This window comes from Larus michahellis, chromosome 2 (assembly GCF_964199755.1).
Source record: "Larus michahellis chromosome 2, bLarMic1.1, whole genome shotgun sequence".
Taxonomy (NCBI): domain Eukaryota; kingdom Metazoa; phylum Chordata; class Aves; order Charadriiformes; family Laridae; genus Larus; species Larus michahellis.
The window spans coordinates 76,427,452-76,440,857 of NC_133897.1; the positions used below are offsets into that span (position 1 = coordinate 76,427,452).

The 13,406-nt window shown below is 49.4% G+C and overlaps 1 protein-coding gene across 3 annotated transcripts in view; it reads right to left on the bottom strand.

The window, feature by feature from the left end:
* Positions 1-12,863, bottom strand: part of RREB1 (ras responsive element binding protein 1) — a 123,396-nt gene extending 110,533 nt beyond the window's left edge. Inside the window, exon 1 of one of the 3 annotated variants that reach the window (XM_074576000.1) lies at positions 12,730-12,861. In XM_074576000.1, the coding sequence (XP_074432101.1) occupies positions 12,730-12,769 (40 nt within the window). In that variant the 5' untranslated portion in view covers positions 12,770-12,861. Of the gene's footprint in view, positions 1-11,940; positions 12,145-12,729 lie in introns of those variants that run through there. The other 2 variants (XM_074576002.1, XM_074576004.1) reach the window with 2 other exon arrangements.
* Positions 12,864-13,406: the final 543 nt, after the last annotated feature.

Here is a 13,406-nt window from a genome sequence, read left to right on the forward strand (position 1 = left end):
AGCCCTGGTTCTGCTGACATCAGTGAGGCTCCGGGGGCCACCGAAGCAGCTGCTGCTGCTCCTGTGTGTGGCCAAGAGCCAAGTCGCTCTGCCTTTTTGGTGATGTTCCCTCCTGCCGGCTACCCCCACTCCCGCCCACACGTCTGCAGGGTGGGGCGAGGTGGCCACTGGCAGCCTTTCCAAGGAAACCTAAGCAAAAAAAAAAAATAATATTAAAAAAAAAAAAAAGCGGCTTTCATTTCCAGCCTCTGGTCAGAAACGCTCAGCAATTTTTGACAGCGTGCTTGTGGGTTGAAGGAACTGTAGTTTTTCTTCCTGGACAGACAAGGCCCAAGTCGCCCTTCGGACTTTGTCACCTAGAGGAGAAAAATGTCCTCCCTCTCCCCATGTGTTGGGACAGTCCGCCAGCATCAGAGACGGGCCCATGGGCCCCGCTCCGTACAGCTGTTCCCCTGTTTTAAAGCAGATCCCCATCCTTGGAGGCAGCTGTTCTTCAGCCAAATGATGATAGCAGCAGAGCAGCAGAAAGCTCCCCCAGACCAACGCGAGAGCACAAGGCGGGTGCAAGACATCTTCCAGATGCAGGAAAGGGGCCACCGTAGCACTTTCTTCTTCCCTCCCCTGCTCCCCGCGAGGGCAGGGAGCATGGTCAGGGCAGACGAGGTGTACCAGGGCACCTTTGGGCCCAGCCAGTCCCGCGGGAGCGAGTTTTAGGCAGCTGGCTATCTGCAGCCGGTAATCCCAGTGGCGGGGAGCGTCCCCGCGCTGAGCCACAGCCAGATGCGGGGAGCGAAAAGGTGACAGCCAAGCCAACTTCACGTACACCCTCGGAGCCGGCAGCTCCGACCCCATGTCAAGATTAGGAAAGTATGCACACACAGAGAGCACATGAGCTGCTGGAGTGCTTTCGTTAACTCTTGCAGGCACCGCATAGTCAAGGAGCTTGAGTTCACCGCCACGTTTCTCGCGGTCTCTTTTCAAAGCCAATTCCTCTCGGGCCGCAAGACCCGCGACACTTCCTCGGGCAGAGCAATAACTCCTCAAGTAGGTCAGAAACTGAAGTCGGCGAGACGAGTTTGGAGCTGCAGCTTACACGGGTTAAAGATTCTGGCTTGTGTCAGGAATACTTTTTCTGAAAGTTAAACGCAGGCCGCAGTCCTGAAACACTTCCCCTAACTTCGCCCATGCCAGTATTTTGACTTAAATGGAACAGCCTACTTAAGTAGAGTTATCTCTGTGTTTAAAGTGTCTGCAGGATCAGTGCTTGGCATGATCTAGACTTGCCTCTGACATACACACACACCCCCTCAGCAAATATAAAAAATACCCTGAGAGGCATCATGCTAAGCTGCGTTAAAACAAAAAGAAGAGGATAAAGATGGTAGCCCCCACCACAGCACGTTTAAAATTTACATCTGCGTACATTGCAGGATGATTCACCAGGGCAGGAGAAACTGGGATGCCTGAAGGCTACAGCTGGATGCAAGAGAAGGGTCCCTAATACTCAGTTTATCTGGGCAAAGAGGAATCTCAAAAGCAAGTAGGTCTGTGCGCTATCAGCACCAGAAACACTAAGGATTCTAGGAGTCACTTAGGATTTTTTTTAAATTTTACCTCTTCTAAGGGATAATAATTTAAGTACACTAATGTTAGTAACCCTAAACTGCAAAGAAACCCCCCTTCAGACAAGAAACAAACTCGACTCCTTCCTTCTCTGTACCCAGCACAAAAGCAGCAGATATAAACAGGAGTTTCCCTGGAACAAACCAGTCAAATTCATTCAAATCTTCCCAAAGCGCAGCAGGGCAGAACCCATTCCTGTTCCCAGAGCTTATTACAGCAACATGACTAAACATGCTCAGCAGTCCAATGTGATAGGATGCATCCATTTGCTGATGCCAGAGGAAGATGCATGTCTCTTCTACATGGCACTGCTCTCGCAGGCTGCTTTTCAAAAGATGTTTTGAAAAGCGACCTGCTGCGTACATTCTTAACAAGTCATAGTATCACCGGCTGCACAAGTGTTTGACCTCTACTTGCTATGTGCTGTGGACAAAAATCTGACATCAGCTTATTCCAACCTTAGTAACACCGAACTGCGCCTACAAAGCTGGCTGGAACAGACTAAGACAACGCACTGATGAACTCCCAGACAGACCCCTGGAGTGCTGAAAACGCAACTAGTTTAGTACATGAGCCCACATGTTTTAAATTTGGGTTGGTTTAATCCAAGTAAGTAACCTGATTAAAATGGGAGTCTTCTCTGGAGGTCTAATTTCTAGATGTTTCCATTACTCCATATGCTTTCATGTTGTATAAACATAACATACATACATCACTGTTGGGATGATTTAAGAATTCAGTTTAAAGCTACAACACAAGTCAATCAAGGCAAGAGAACAGATTACTTTATGAACAGCACGAGACAGGAATTGCACTTCATTTAAGTCTTGGGAAGGTGACGTATTGAAGGGGTGACATCTTTCTGTTCCCAGTTTTTTCTTATAGTTTCTCAATTTCAGAACCTTGAAATTTGTTATTTTTACATACAGACCTAAAGCAAAAGGGAGAGAGAAGGACACGGTCTAACTGCGATGCTTTAAAATATGTATTAAAGCTAGGAGTGTATTTGCTTCTAAACCAACCAACCAGATGCAGACCCCTGGAACACGTGTATATACTTGCACCTATACTGCCTAGAATAAATAAATAAATAAATAAATGAATCTTTGTCCATCGTGTGCAAACTAGGCATTTATGAGAGCTGCCCAAATTCTGCCTTGGAACCAAAGCTCTCTGTTTATACGCAGACACCTCAGCAGCAGCAGTGCAGGTTCCCAGCATGCCTCAACCTTGCTATCTGGAAAGGCTCCACCATGGGGTAAGAAGATAGTTATAATTAAACATTTATACTGAGGTAGTGCTGAGCAGGTCAGTTCCACAATGTGTTAGGTGGCTTTTCAAAACTCGGTAATTGAATGCTGATCCCTGCCCCAAAGAGTTCACAGTGTAGGAAATCAAAGCATAACACTTGGCATCTGTATACCGGGAATTAAACAAAGACCACCACCACCTCACTTCTTGGGTCTTTGGACTAGGCAGCTCATATAAACATCCATCATCAGAAATAGTGGAAATTTTTAAATCAGCAGCCTGGACTCTCCTAATCCACATCTGTGCTACTGGGTTGTGCGCCTCCGTTTGAGTCACTAGCTGGGACAGTAACTACAGCGTGCAATCCGCACATGCTGCTGGCATCTTCTTGTCCAGTGTAAATTATTTTTGGCCCAAATACTTTTTAGCAATCACTTTGGAAAGACAGTGAGCACAGAAACGGAAACATTTACTGTAAGTCAGACGATTCAGGCAGTGCAGGCATAAGAAAGGCTGCCAATGCACGAGGCTGAAAGTCAGGCAACAGCAGATCCTTCTGCATGGGGTCACCCAATATTCCAGGACGACCCCAGCCAGGCATCATCAGTAAAATCTACTATGCTATTCTAGCACATGTCGGCTATCAGGCAGACCACGGCCACATGCAACTCTGTGGTGTTGCAAATCTACTAACCCACATCTTTTCCTATGGAGATTAAGAGTTATGCAATGGTGTAAATAAAAACTCTGGCCCCAAACATGCAGGGGTCATCTCTGCCCCAGATCCATCCTCGGGGAAAATTCTCTACATTCCCCTTTTCCTGCAGGGAAGGACAGGCCTGAGAAGGCCAAGTCCTCCTCCCACTCGCCACAGCGAATATACTCAAGAAAAGTTAAAGCACAGCCTCTAGGATTTAGTAAACGGATGAAGCAATGGCCACACTGTTTCAGCGATGCCCAAAACCAGGATCAAAGAGAATTTAGTTGAAATAGGCTATTATATCGCAAATTCAGCTTGACGTTTATCAAACAAGCTCCTAAACCAGATGCACTGACTTTGTAACTACACCTGTAGGAATTTCAAGCACCAGAAAAATACAAAGACACTATTAGTGTTTCAGTTTTTTAAAGTTTCCTAGCATTTTTCATGCTGTGAATGCTCAAGAGCTTTCAGCTGTATATACCCCACATAAAATCTTAGTCCAGGGAAGCCTGAAAGAATTTTGCTGTTGATTCCAATGAAGCCACGTTTTCCACTTCTACATACTATTTACACATCTATTGATTTATTAAACACATAACGGCAACCATAACGGGTCACCATCTGTGTTCAGCTTGGCCCGCTTAACTGTTCTGTGAACACTTAACTTCCGTTTGCTCGCTTTTGAGCATTTAAAATTAGTTACCTTACCATTTATTTCTATCTTTTTTTCTTTCTCGAAGGAACAGGGAACCATGGAAAAACCTCAGCCCCTAGATTTAAAGAGCTTACAAGTTCCAAAAGCTTTGCAAGTAGAGATTGGGAACTGCTTGAACTGCAGTTAGCAGGGCTGCAGCGTTTACAGAATCCCCCAGTTCCTTCCTGCAGAGTTTATAATCTGCACAGCTTCCTCCCAAGGTAACCGGCATCCACTCCAAGGTACGGATCATTTCACCCACCCCTAGAAATTCACCCGCTGGTTAAGTGGAACATGGTGGGCACTTCACGCTCAGCAAAAAGACACTGCCATTTCCCAAAAAGGAGGAATGGAGACAGAGGACGGAGAAGATTTCTCCCACAAAGTGTAGGTAGGGCTTATACAAAAATAAAGCCTTCACTATTTAAAGAAAAGCACAGTTTCCAACAATAAACCAAGTTTACACCAGGGGAATAGCGGCACTGTGGTACAGCTCTCTTTACGCTTTTGCAAAATGGACAGCCAGGCTCCTGACAGTTCAAAGACTTGCCAGGAGATCTTACCAAGCAGAAAAGACACCTATCTGCTGTAAAGGTGGGAAGTTGCTCCAAGACTTGTTCCAGAGGCTGCCAAGGACCATGGTTTTGAACCTTACTTGGAAATGTAGGAAGATGTCCTAAGCGACACCTGGCTGGACCATCTGATAAGGAGGAAATAATACCTGCAGCTGTTAGAAAAACAGACCAAAAGAAATATACCCTCCGAATCAATTGAATACAAGGCGTAAGTTACATCTCCATAGGGAAGCACTTCTTGTTGCACTCATACTTCTTCCCCTGGAAAATAAGCGTCAAACCTCACAAATGGAAGTCCTTAGTAACCCACCTACATCTCTTCCACAACCAGCTTCTATGGCACGTGCTTCCACTTCCTGGGCCTCCAGTGTCTCACTTAAAAAGCAAGCCTCCTCCTGCAGCTTTCCTTCCTTCCATCAAAAAGCATCGGGATGTATAGAGAGCAAAATACATGAGTTGTGCTGCAAGGATACTGTAAGGCTTTGGGGGAGAAGGGGGGGACAAAGCAGACAAGCACATGCTCAAGACGCCACAGCCACCTGTTGTCCTTGATACAGAGGCAACTGCATCAACACCAGAAAAAAAATGCACACAGGAATGAAGAACAGCACACAGGTATTCATGTCCTGGGTGCTTCTCAAAACGCTAAGAGCAATGAGACATAACAAACTTAATTTAATGAAGAAAATGCATTTTGTGTCACAAAAAGAGGAACTTAAACTAGGGTCTTTCCCCTGCCCAAATCTGTGAGTGGTCCAAATTATGTGATGTTGCTCCCTAAAGGAAATACAAGGAAGTACTGCTGCTTATTGGGGCAAAATCCAAAGCAGTTCTCCATTGTCAAAGCCGTAATGTTAACAGTGTGAAGGAGCTCGGCCTGACCACGGGAATGGAATTTATTGCTGTGATGCAAGCGCTCTGAGCAAAGCACTCCCAGGTACCGATACACTTGAACACTGACATCACCTGCCGTACAAAACGGGACTAACAAGGGCTTGAGTTAAAGATAGCTTAATCACACACAATATAAAAGCAAAGGCCAGCTACACTTCAATGTGTGCATCGTTTTGCTCCTCTCATCTTCAGAGAGGAAGCACATACCTAAATTAACTAAAAAAAGGTCCGTCAACGGTTCATCATCCTCCGGTTTTCAAAGGACGGATGATGCACGCCACCCATTCCTAAAACACCTACGAGTCCGTTTGTGCTGTTTCAAGAAAGCACATGCTAACACCTGTTAAAATATCCACCAGGAGATGACAAGCGGAGAAGTCTTACACGTATCAGTGGCTGGCACTTCCACTATTTAGTCAATTAGAAGAGGCCCATCTAAAAAGTAAAATTACAAAACAGAAAATTGGTTCTGTTTTACCTCAAACCAGGACATAACCACAAAATACATTTATGTTTTAGAACTGAACTAGCACATCAGCATAGAAAACGTCCGAGATGCTTAATGTACTTTTTGCCCAGACTGGCTTAAGAGTCAAAATTCAGTTTTTCAAAGCTGACAAATTACACTGGGAAGGCACTTGGCCACTGTGTGCAGGCAGCTCTCCCACACTTTTCGAGAGCTCTACACAAATAACGTCACTCGTGGAAACGGCTCTCAAAGAAACTTCAGACACCGGGATGAGGGAATGGCTTCTTCAAAAGGAAAGGGATCTCCCTCGAAATCCCGAGATTAAATAAGTAAATAATTAAGTAAGATTAAACACAAAACGTTTTTGCTCAGGAAGGTTAGGTGTAGGAGAACAGTGGAATTTGAAAGTTGAATTCCACGTGTTTCTACGGGAAGATCGGCAAGGGGGGGGGGGAAGGGGGGGAAAGGAGGCAATCAAGGCCTGAAAGGCTTCCCTCTCTAATAGTCCTTGGAATACCTATTTTAGTTCAGGAGCCTAACAACACCCTTGGGGGATTTTGACAGCTTTTCTCTTCCCTTGCTGTAGCACCTCTGCGGATGGCTGGGACCCTGCAGGTGAATCCTGTTGTTAAAACAGCTGCCTTTCTCTACATCTTTAAAGAGGTATTCACATTCTCTTAGCCTTACTTAGTTGAATCACTCTGAATAAACAGTCTCCACCCATCAGCTACTTCTTTTGTGTAAAGCACCTATTCAAAGGCAACCACCTTTATTGATTGCTAGGCTGGCCAACCTGAGAGCTGAAATGCCACTATAAAAAAAAAAGCAAGCAGGATACACCAGAAGGCCTGTGTTGTTTCTAAAGGAAGCACGGGTCCAGGCGCTGCTCAGTTACATCAGGACTGCTCCTTTCTGACTGCAGGAGGCTGCTCTAGCAGGTTTAACACCAGCACATCCATGAGCCAAGTATCCCACTGACTCTTCTCCCCTTTGTCCAGGCCCTTTTCCTTGTTCTGACCCTTTTCCAGCACAACACGAACAAGCCCTCCGACGGGAGTCCACAGCATATGCCCCAGCTGGCAATTACTCGGACTTTTAGTATTTCATAATAAAGCATTAGCCCGAGCTCTAAATAGGTTTTGTCACCCTGCTGTGAGTAAAATGCTGAGGGAAGAGATGCTCTGGTCCTGCTGCCTCGGAAGCCCGCGCTTCTCTAAGCCACTGGCCCTCAAATGTTGCTATTCAAAACAGAGGCACAGGGTGGGGTGGAGGGAACACCTTCAGGTGGGAAAAACATCATGACTGGCAGACATCAAAGATAAGCCATCACCAGATTTATTGCACCCAAGAAGAACAAAGAGCCAATGCTCCTGAAATTCCTGTTCAGAAGTACCCCAGAACAGAGCCAGCACTTCCCGCCTCAGCCAACCTCACCTATTTTCATTTGTAATCAAACGCTGATAACCAAACCTGGCCTGGCAAAGCTCTGCAACTTTCAAGCCCTTCCTGGCTCCGCAGAAATAGCTAACTTTTCAGTGTATCACCAGAGTGGCACTTCCAAAGATACCCGAGTCCTGCCTTTGAAATCACTGCCTATAAAGATGCTTATAAATGCAGGGCAGGGGGGTAGGCACAGCTCCCATAGTTGCTGGTTTACATACGATATTTAAAAAAACCTAAACAACAAAAAAACAACCCAAAAAAAACCCCAACACACAGAGAGAAAGAATTCCTCATATGCCTCCCCAAAGAAAATCTGCTTTAACTGCTGAAGAACAAGTTGGCAAGAGAAATCTCCCACCCAAAAATAAGAAACAAGCTTCTGCATGGTCTCAGGGGGCAATTCCTTCTCACCCCCAAAGTTTACATCTGCTTCTCGAGACGCTTCCCAGCAAAGCTGCAGGGTACCTGAGCACTCCATCCACGCTGAAGCTGTACTCAACACGAAGCAGTTCCTGGCCCCTTTCCAAGCTGCAGAATACTCTTGGAAAAGCGTATTTTAAAGCTGTAATCCCATGACTGACCGTCTTGCTTGAATTCAGTAAGGACGTAAAAGAAAAAGACACAGAGCAAGAGGCATTCTCACTCCCTTCAGGAGAACTGAAAGCTGCACCACCGTCCTCCTCTACAGACAATTATCTCCCAGGAAAGAAGCTACCACATCATCAAGGCAGCCCTCTCAAACAGGTCCAGTAACATGGTCCAATAACACACTCATTTTGAAACAACCTCCACTGCACTGAAAGAAGACGACATGATTTCACATGTTTTGAGAGCGTATACCTAAAACAGAGATTTACAAACTTAGGCATCATTCATCAAAAAGTTAAAAGGGGCTTTTTCTGCACATGCATAGATTTCAGCCTAACAGGATTTACTTGTTTTCTGCCTGTTCCTGGGGAACATTTGCAGTTTCTTTTTTCCCAAGACTGTCCCTACAGGCTGCTATCCAACATACATCAGATGCTCTTGCAGCAACAGATAACTCTGGAAGGACATTTGCAAAGGGCACAAATCGAGGGCCCAATGCTGGTAAAACTGAGGCATACTGGGGGAGGGTGGAATTACTCCTGTATGTAGATAACTTGAACACTCAACACAGTCCCCTGGAAAACTTTATTCATGCATCTAAGTATTTTTTTTTCAGGCATCTTACTATCAAAAAAATGTATTTTAAGTCAATAAAAAAAAATTATTGCAACCTAAAAAGTGAATCCCTTACAAAAACACTCAGGTTAATTTTAGCATCCTTCTGTTTAGCTGCTTAGCAACACTTATCCTATGACCTTCTAAGCACCACCTACTTTTACAAGGGATAATGAATATAACCAAAGCGATTTATCTATACGTTTTTAACCTATACAATGTACAACATGAACAGTTTTTATTTAAATGAGAAATCCAACCGAGAGCAATCCAAACCATTTCTGCTGAAGAAGGAACTTTCACAGGCTAAAGTCAAGCTACTGTTACGACTGCAGTGTGACTTCAGTGTAGGTGAAGTGATAAAATCCTTAAGGATTGAGAAAACCACTAGAGAAGTCAATGTTTGTGTGCCTTGGGAAACACTGCACTTGCCTTTTGTACCAAAGGAGATTGTAGATACTACTGACAGATAATTAAGACCTTCAGCTTTCCCAGTTTTGAAACTTCAAGAATCTCCTGACCCTCAAAATCCAAAAGAAAAGCCATTTCGTCAGAGGGTCACGGAATATTGTAAAGAGTTAAGAATGGGCACACAACCTGGGCGAGCTGCGTCAGAATAAGATGTTTCACGACACTGAAATCTGCAAGCAAATAAAGCTTCAAACACCCAGGTCCGGGTGAAAAAAAACCATAACAAACAAAAAATCCCAGAAAAACAGTCAGCAAACACCCTGTTATATTCTGACTCAATACCAAGCCAAATATATATATATTTATATATTTTTATATATATTTTCTTTAGGGTCATTAGTTATTAAAAGAAATGTGTAAGAGTGGCTACATAAATAGTCACTACCGATGGACAAACAACAGTTTGACAACTTGAAGCTGGCGGTGAAATTAGAGCAGAAGAAAAGTTTACTCGACTCTACTTAAAGGATGGTGGTTTTCCACCTCCACAATACGAATTCAGTTCCAAATACGGCTGCCAGCAGGAGGAAGGCGAGGGAGCAAAAAAGGCGACACCAGGCCGAGCACAGCTGCCCTGTAGCAAGAAAGGAGGCTGGATGTGTCCCTGCCGGCAGGTGAGGGAGAGCCCTGGTACTCTGATTGATTGGATGATGGATTCATGCTGTTTCTGGGTTTCTAACAAACAAAAGGGCCTATTCTTCCCTGGATGTACCCAACTCCCGTTAAGGCTAATCGGTATTATGCAGGCACACCAAGAAAAAGACTATATACCCTTAAGTCTTCAAAGGGAAAATTAAAACCTAAAACAAATATGGCTGGCCTGACCCTGAGTCACTGCATCCCTTTCACGCACGCTGACCCTGTGGAAAACAGGAACTGCGGTAACAAAACTCGGGGCTTGTGTCAAAACGACAGACCTCAACGAAAAAACTTCAGCCATCACAACAGCTGTCTACTGTGCACTGCAGGGGTGACAAGACGGCGTTATTTAGCAACTGCTCCTGTTGTTAATAAGCAAGTTTGTTGTGTTTTTTTTTTCTAAGGCACAGGGCTGGATGTTGGAATGGTAAGAAAGATCAGCTGCATTTGCTGCCTCTCCTCGACCACTGCCCCCAAATCCCACCGAACTAGACGTTTAACTACTTTCTAAAATACGTAACCACACTTGATCTTATCTACAACAGAAGACGGGCCAAAGGGGGAGTCAGGATCAAAACCGGATGGTTGGTCCCCCCACCCCACTCTTCCCTGCAGAAATCAGTTCGGCGGCTCCCGGGCAGGATGCTGGGGCTCCTGTGCAGGCAGGACCAGAGCATCAGCTCCGAGCCGGACACCCCGGGGTGGCCGTGGGAGGGAAGAAGGGAGAGAGGGAAGGCAGCGGGGCAGGGAGGCGGCCGGGCCTCCGCGGGGTGCGCAGCCCAGCGGAGCAGAACGGGCCGGGCAGGGAAATGTGCTGAGCCAAGGAGAAGCGCTCTCCTCCTCCTCCTGCATAACCCGGCGAGGAGGATGCCGAGCCAGGCGAAGATATTGCAGCCGAGAGGTGAAACGAGGAAAATAAGGAAAAAAAAAAAAAAAGCAGGGGGAAAAAAAAAAAAGAAGAAAAAAAGCAAGCGTGCGTGCGGAGGGGAGGCGGGGGAGAAGTGCAGGGAGAAGAAGCCAGAGGAAACTTATCTGCGACATGACAAAGTTCAATCCACCGCCCTCCCTCCTCTGCTGAAAGAAAAAAAAAGTTGCAGCATCTCGTCGCTCCCCGGCCCGGCCCGGAGCCCCCGCCACCCTCGGCGGATGGAAGGCGGGGGGGGGGGGGGGGGGGGAGAGGAGAAGAACCCCCCGCATTATTAACTGAGCGGGAGGATCCGCCTCGCATCCTCACCGCGGCCCCCGCGGAGCCGCCCGGGGAGGGAGAGGGGGGGTCCCGGCCCGTAGCAACGGCGATGGGGAGCGCAGTCGCCTGAGAGACGGGTCGCGGCCGGCTCCCATCCGCGCCGGGCACCGCGCCGCGGGGAGCGGGGGGGAAGAGGGAGGGACACGGCAGCAGCCGCGCGGCCCCAAACTTTGTTTTCACCCAAAACACCAACGCTGCGGGGGGGTTGGGGGGGTGGTGCCACTGCCCCCCATCCTCCGCAAAGATGGGGGGTGAAGGGGACGAGGGCGGCCCCGGCCCGGACCCCCACCGCCCCTCCCGCCTCGGATGCTGCCCTGCTCCTTCCTGTAGTGGTGACGCCGCCCGGGCGTCCCTGCCCGCCGCTGGCCCCGCCGCGCAGGGATGTGTCCCTGGCACCGCACAAAGGCAGCGGGACGGGGGGGGACCCAAGGGGGAAACCCGCGGGGGGCAGCACCCCCGCAGGCCTGGCTCCCTCCCCCCCCCCGCCCCGCCGCCGCGCAGGCTGGGAGGGGAAAGGACACGCACGTCCCTACCGAGGGGGGGGGGGTTGGAGAAAGAGGAGGAAAGGGGTAAAAAATAAATACAACAAAATAAAGAGGGGGAGAGAGGAGAACGGAGAGGTACCGGGGTGCCGAGGAAGGGAAAGCACGGCCGGCCCCGCCAGAGTTAAGGGGGGGGGGGGGGAAGCGGAAAGTGAGCGGAGAGATGCGCGGCGAGAGCCGGCTCTACCTGCGGAGAAAGGGCGCCTTCATCCCAACTTCCCGGCTGCGGCCCTCCCGTCCGGGAACAGCGGGCAGGGGCCGCCGCCGGACCCGCCGCCAGGAAAATCAGCCCGCAGGAAAAGTTAAAAAGGCAAAGCGGCTGCGGGCTCGGGAGACGGGGGCGAAGCCGGGCTAGAAGATGTTGCTTCCTCGCAGCCCCATCCAAATTGTGGCGGTGGCTGGTTAAAAATAAACTTTGCAGCAGGAGGGGGGGGATGATCTGGCCGGATTCCTGAGCTCAGACGGTTTAATATGGATGAGCATCAGGTCCTGAAGGCAAAACGCCGCGGCTGGTGCCGCTGGTTGGTAGAAAGTCTGCAACAGGGAAGGGGAAAAAAAAAAAAAAGAAAAAAAAAAAAAACAGGAGCCGCGGAGGGAGGAGAGGAGAGGGAGGAGCGGGGGAAGGGAAGAGGGAGGCTGCACGAACTCATCATCATCTCCACCGCTGCCAGCCAAACTTTTTTTCCTCCTCTTTTTTTTTTAAAGGAAACTTCCCCCCCCCTTAACAAGCATTTCATTTTTTTAAAGAAGTCGCCCGACCAGCCGACACGCTGCAACGTCCTCACCCCCGCGCCTGCCCCCTCCCAGAAGTTCATTTTTCCTCCTCTTTCCTTCTCCCCCCCCCAACACCCCCCCTTCCCTCTTAAGAAAAAGAAAAGAAGAAGAAGGAAAAAAAGAGAGAGATCCCTCCGGAGCTAAGGCACGCTCCTGCCCTTTGTGCGGGAGCGCGGCGGCCAGGCAGCCCCGCGGTACTTACGCCGGACTTTGCTGGGGCTGGGCTGCTTGCGCCGCGACATGCCGTGAGGATGGGCCGCCGGGGGGGGCCGCGGGGGCGCGCCGCCGAGGCGGAGGAGTCGGGGAAGGGGGGGGGGGGGGGTGTTGGGGGGGAGCGCGCACGGGAGGGAGCCGCAAACTTGTTCCGGAAAAAAAAGGAATCAAAATGGCGTTTCTGTGGGATGTGCAAAGTTCATCAACTCCGCGCTAACTTCCCGTCCTCCGCGCCTCCCTGGAGGGAGGGGGGGATGAGGGGAGGGGGGGGTGGGGGGGAGAGATGGGCACGCTTAGGGACCCCGCCGCACCGCGTCCCCGTCCGCGCCGCGCTCCGCGGGCGCCCCCGCCCCCTGCCCGCCCCCGCGCTGCCCCGCGCACCCTGATAAGGAGACACATCACGTGTCGCTCCGGCTCCTCTCCCGGGGACGCGCTACCGCGGCGGCGGCCGCCTGTTGCAAACAGCATCTCTATCGCGACCGTGTCGCGGAGAGAGAGAGAGAGAGAGGGAGGGACGCGGCTAAGGAGAGGAGCGAGGACAACTTTATCCGCCCCCCCCTTCCCCGCCTCGCTCCCTCCTCCCGCCCGGCCCGTCGCAGCGGGATGTCCCGGGCAGCCGCGGGGGGGGGGGGGGGGGGGAACGGGACACGGGGGGGACGCGGCCAG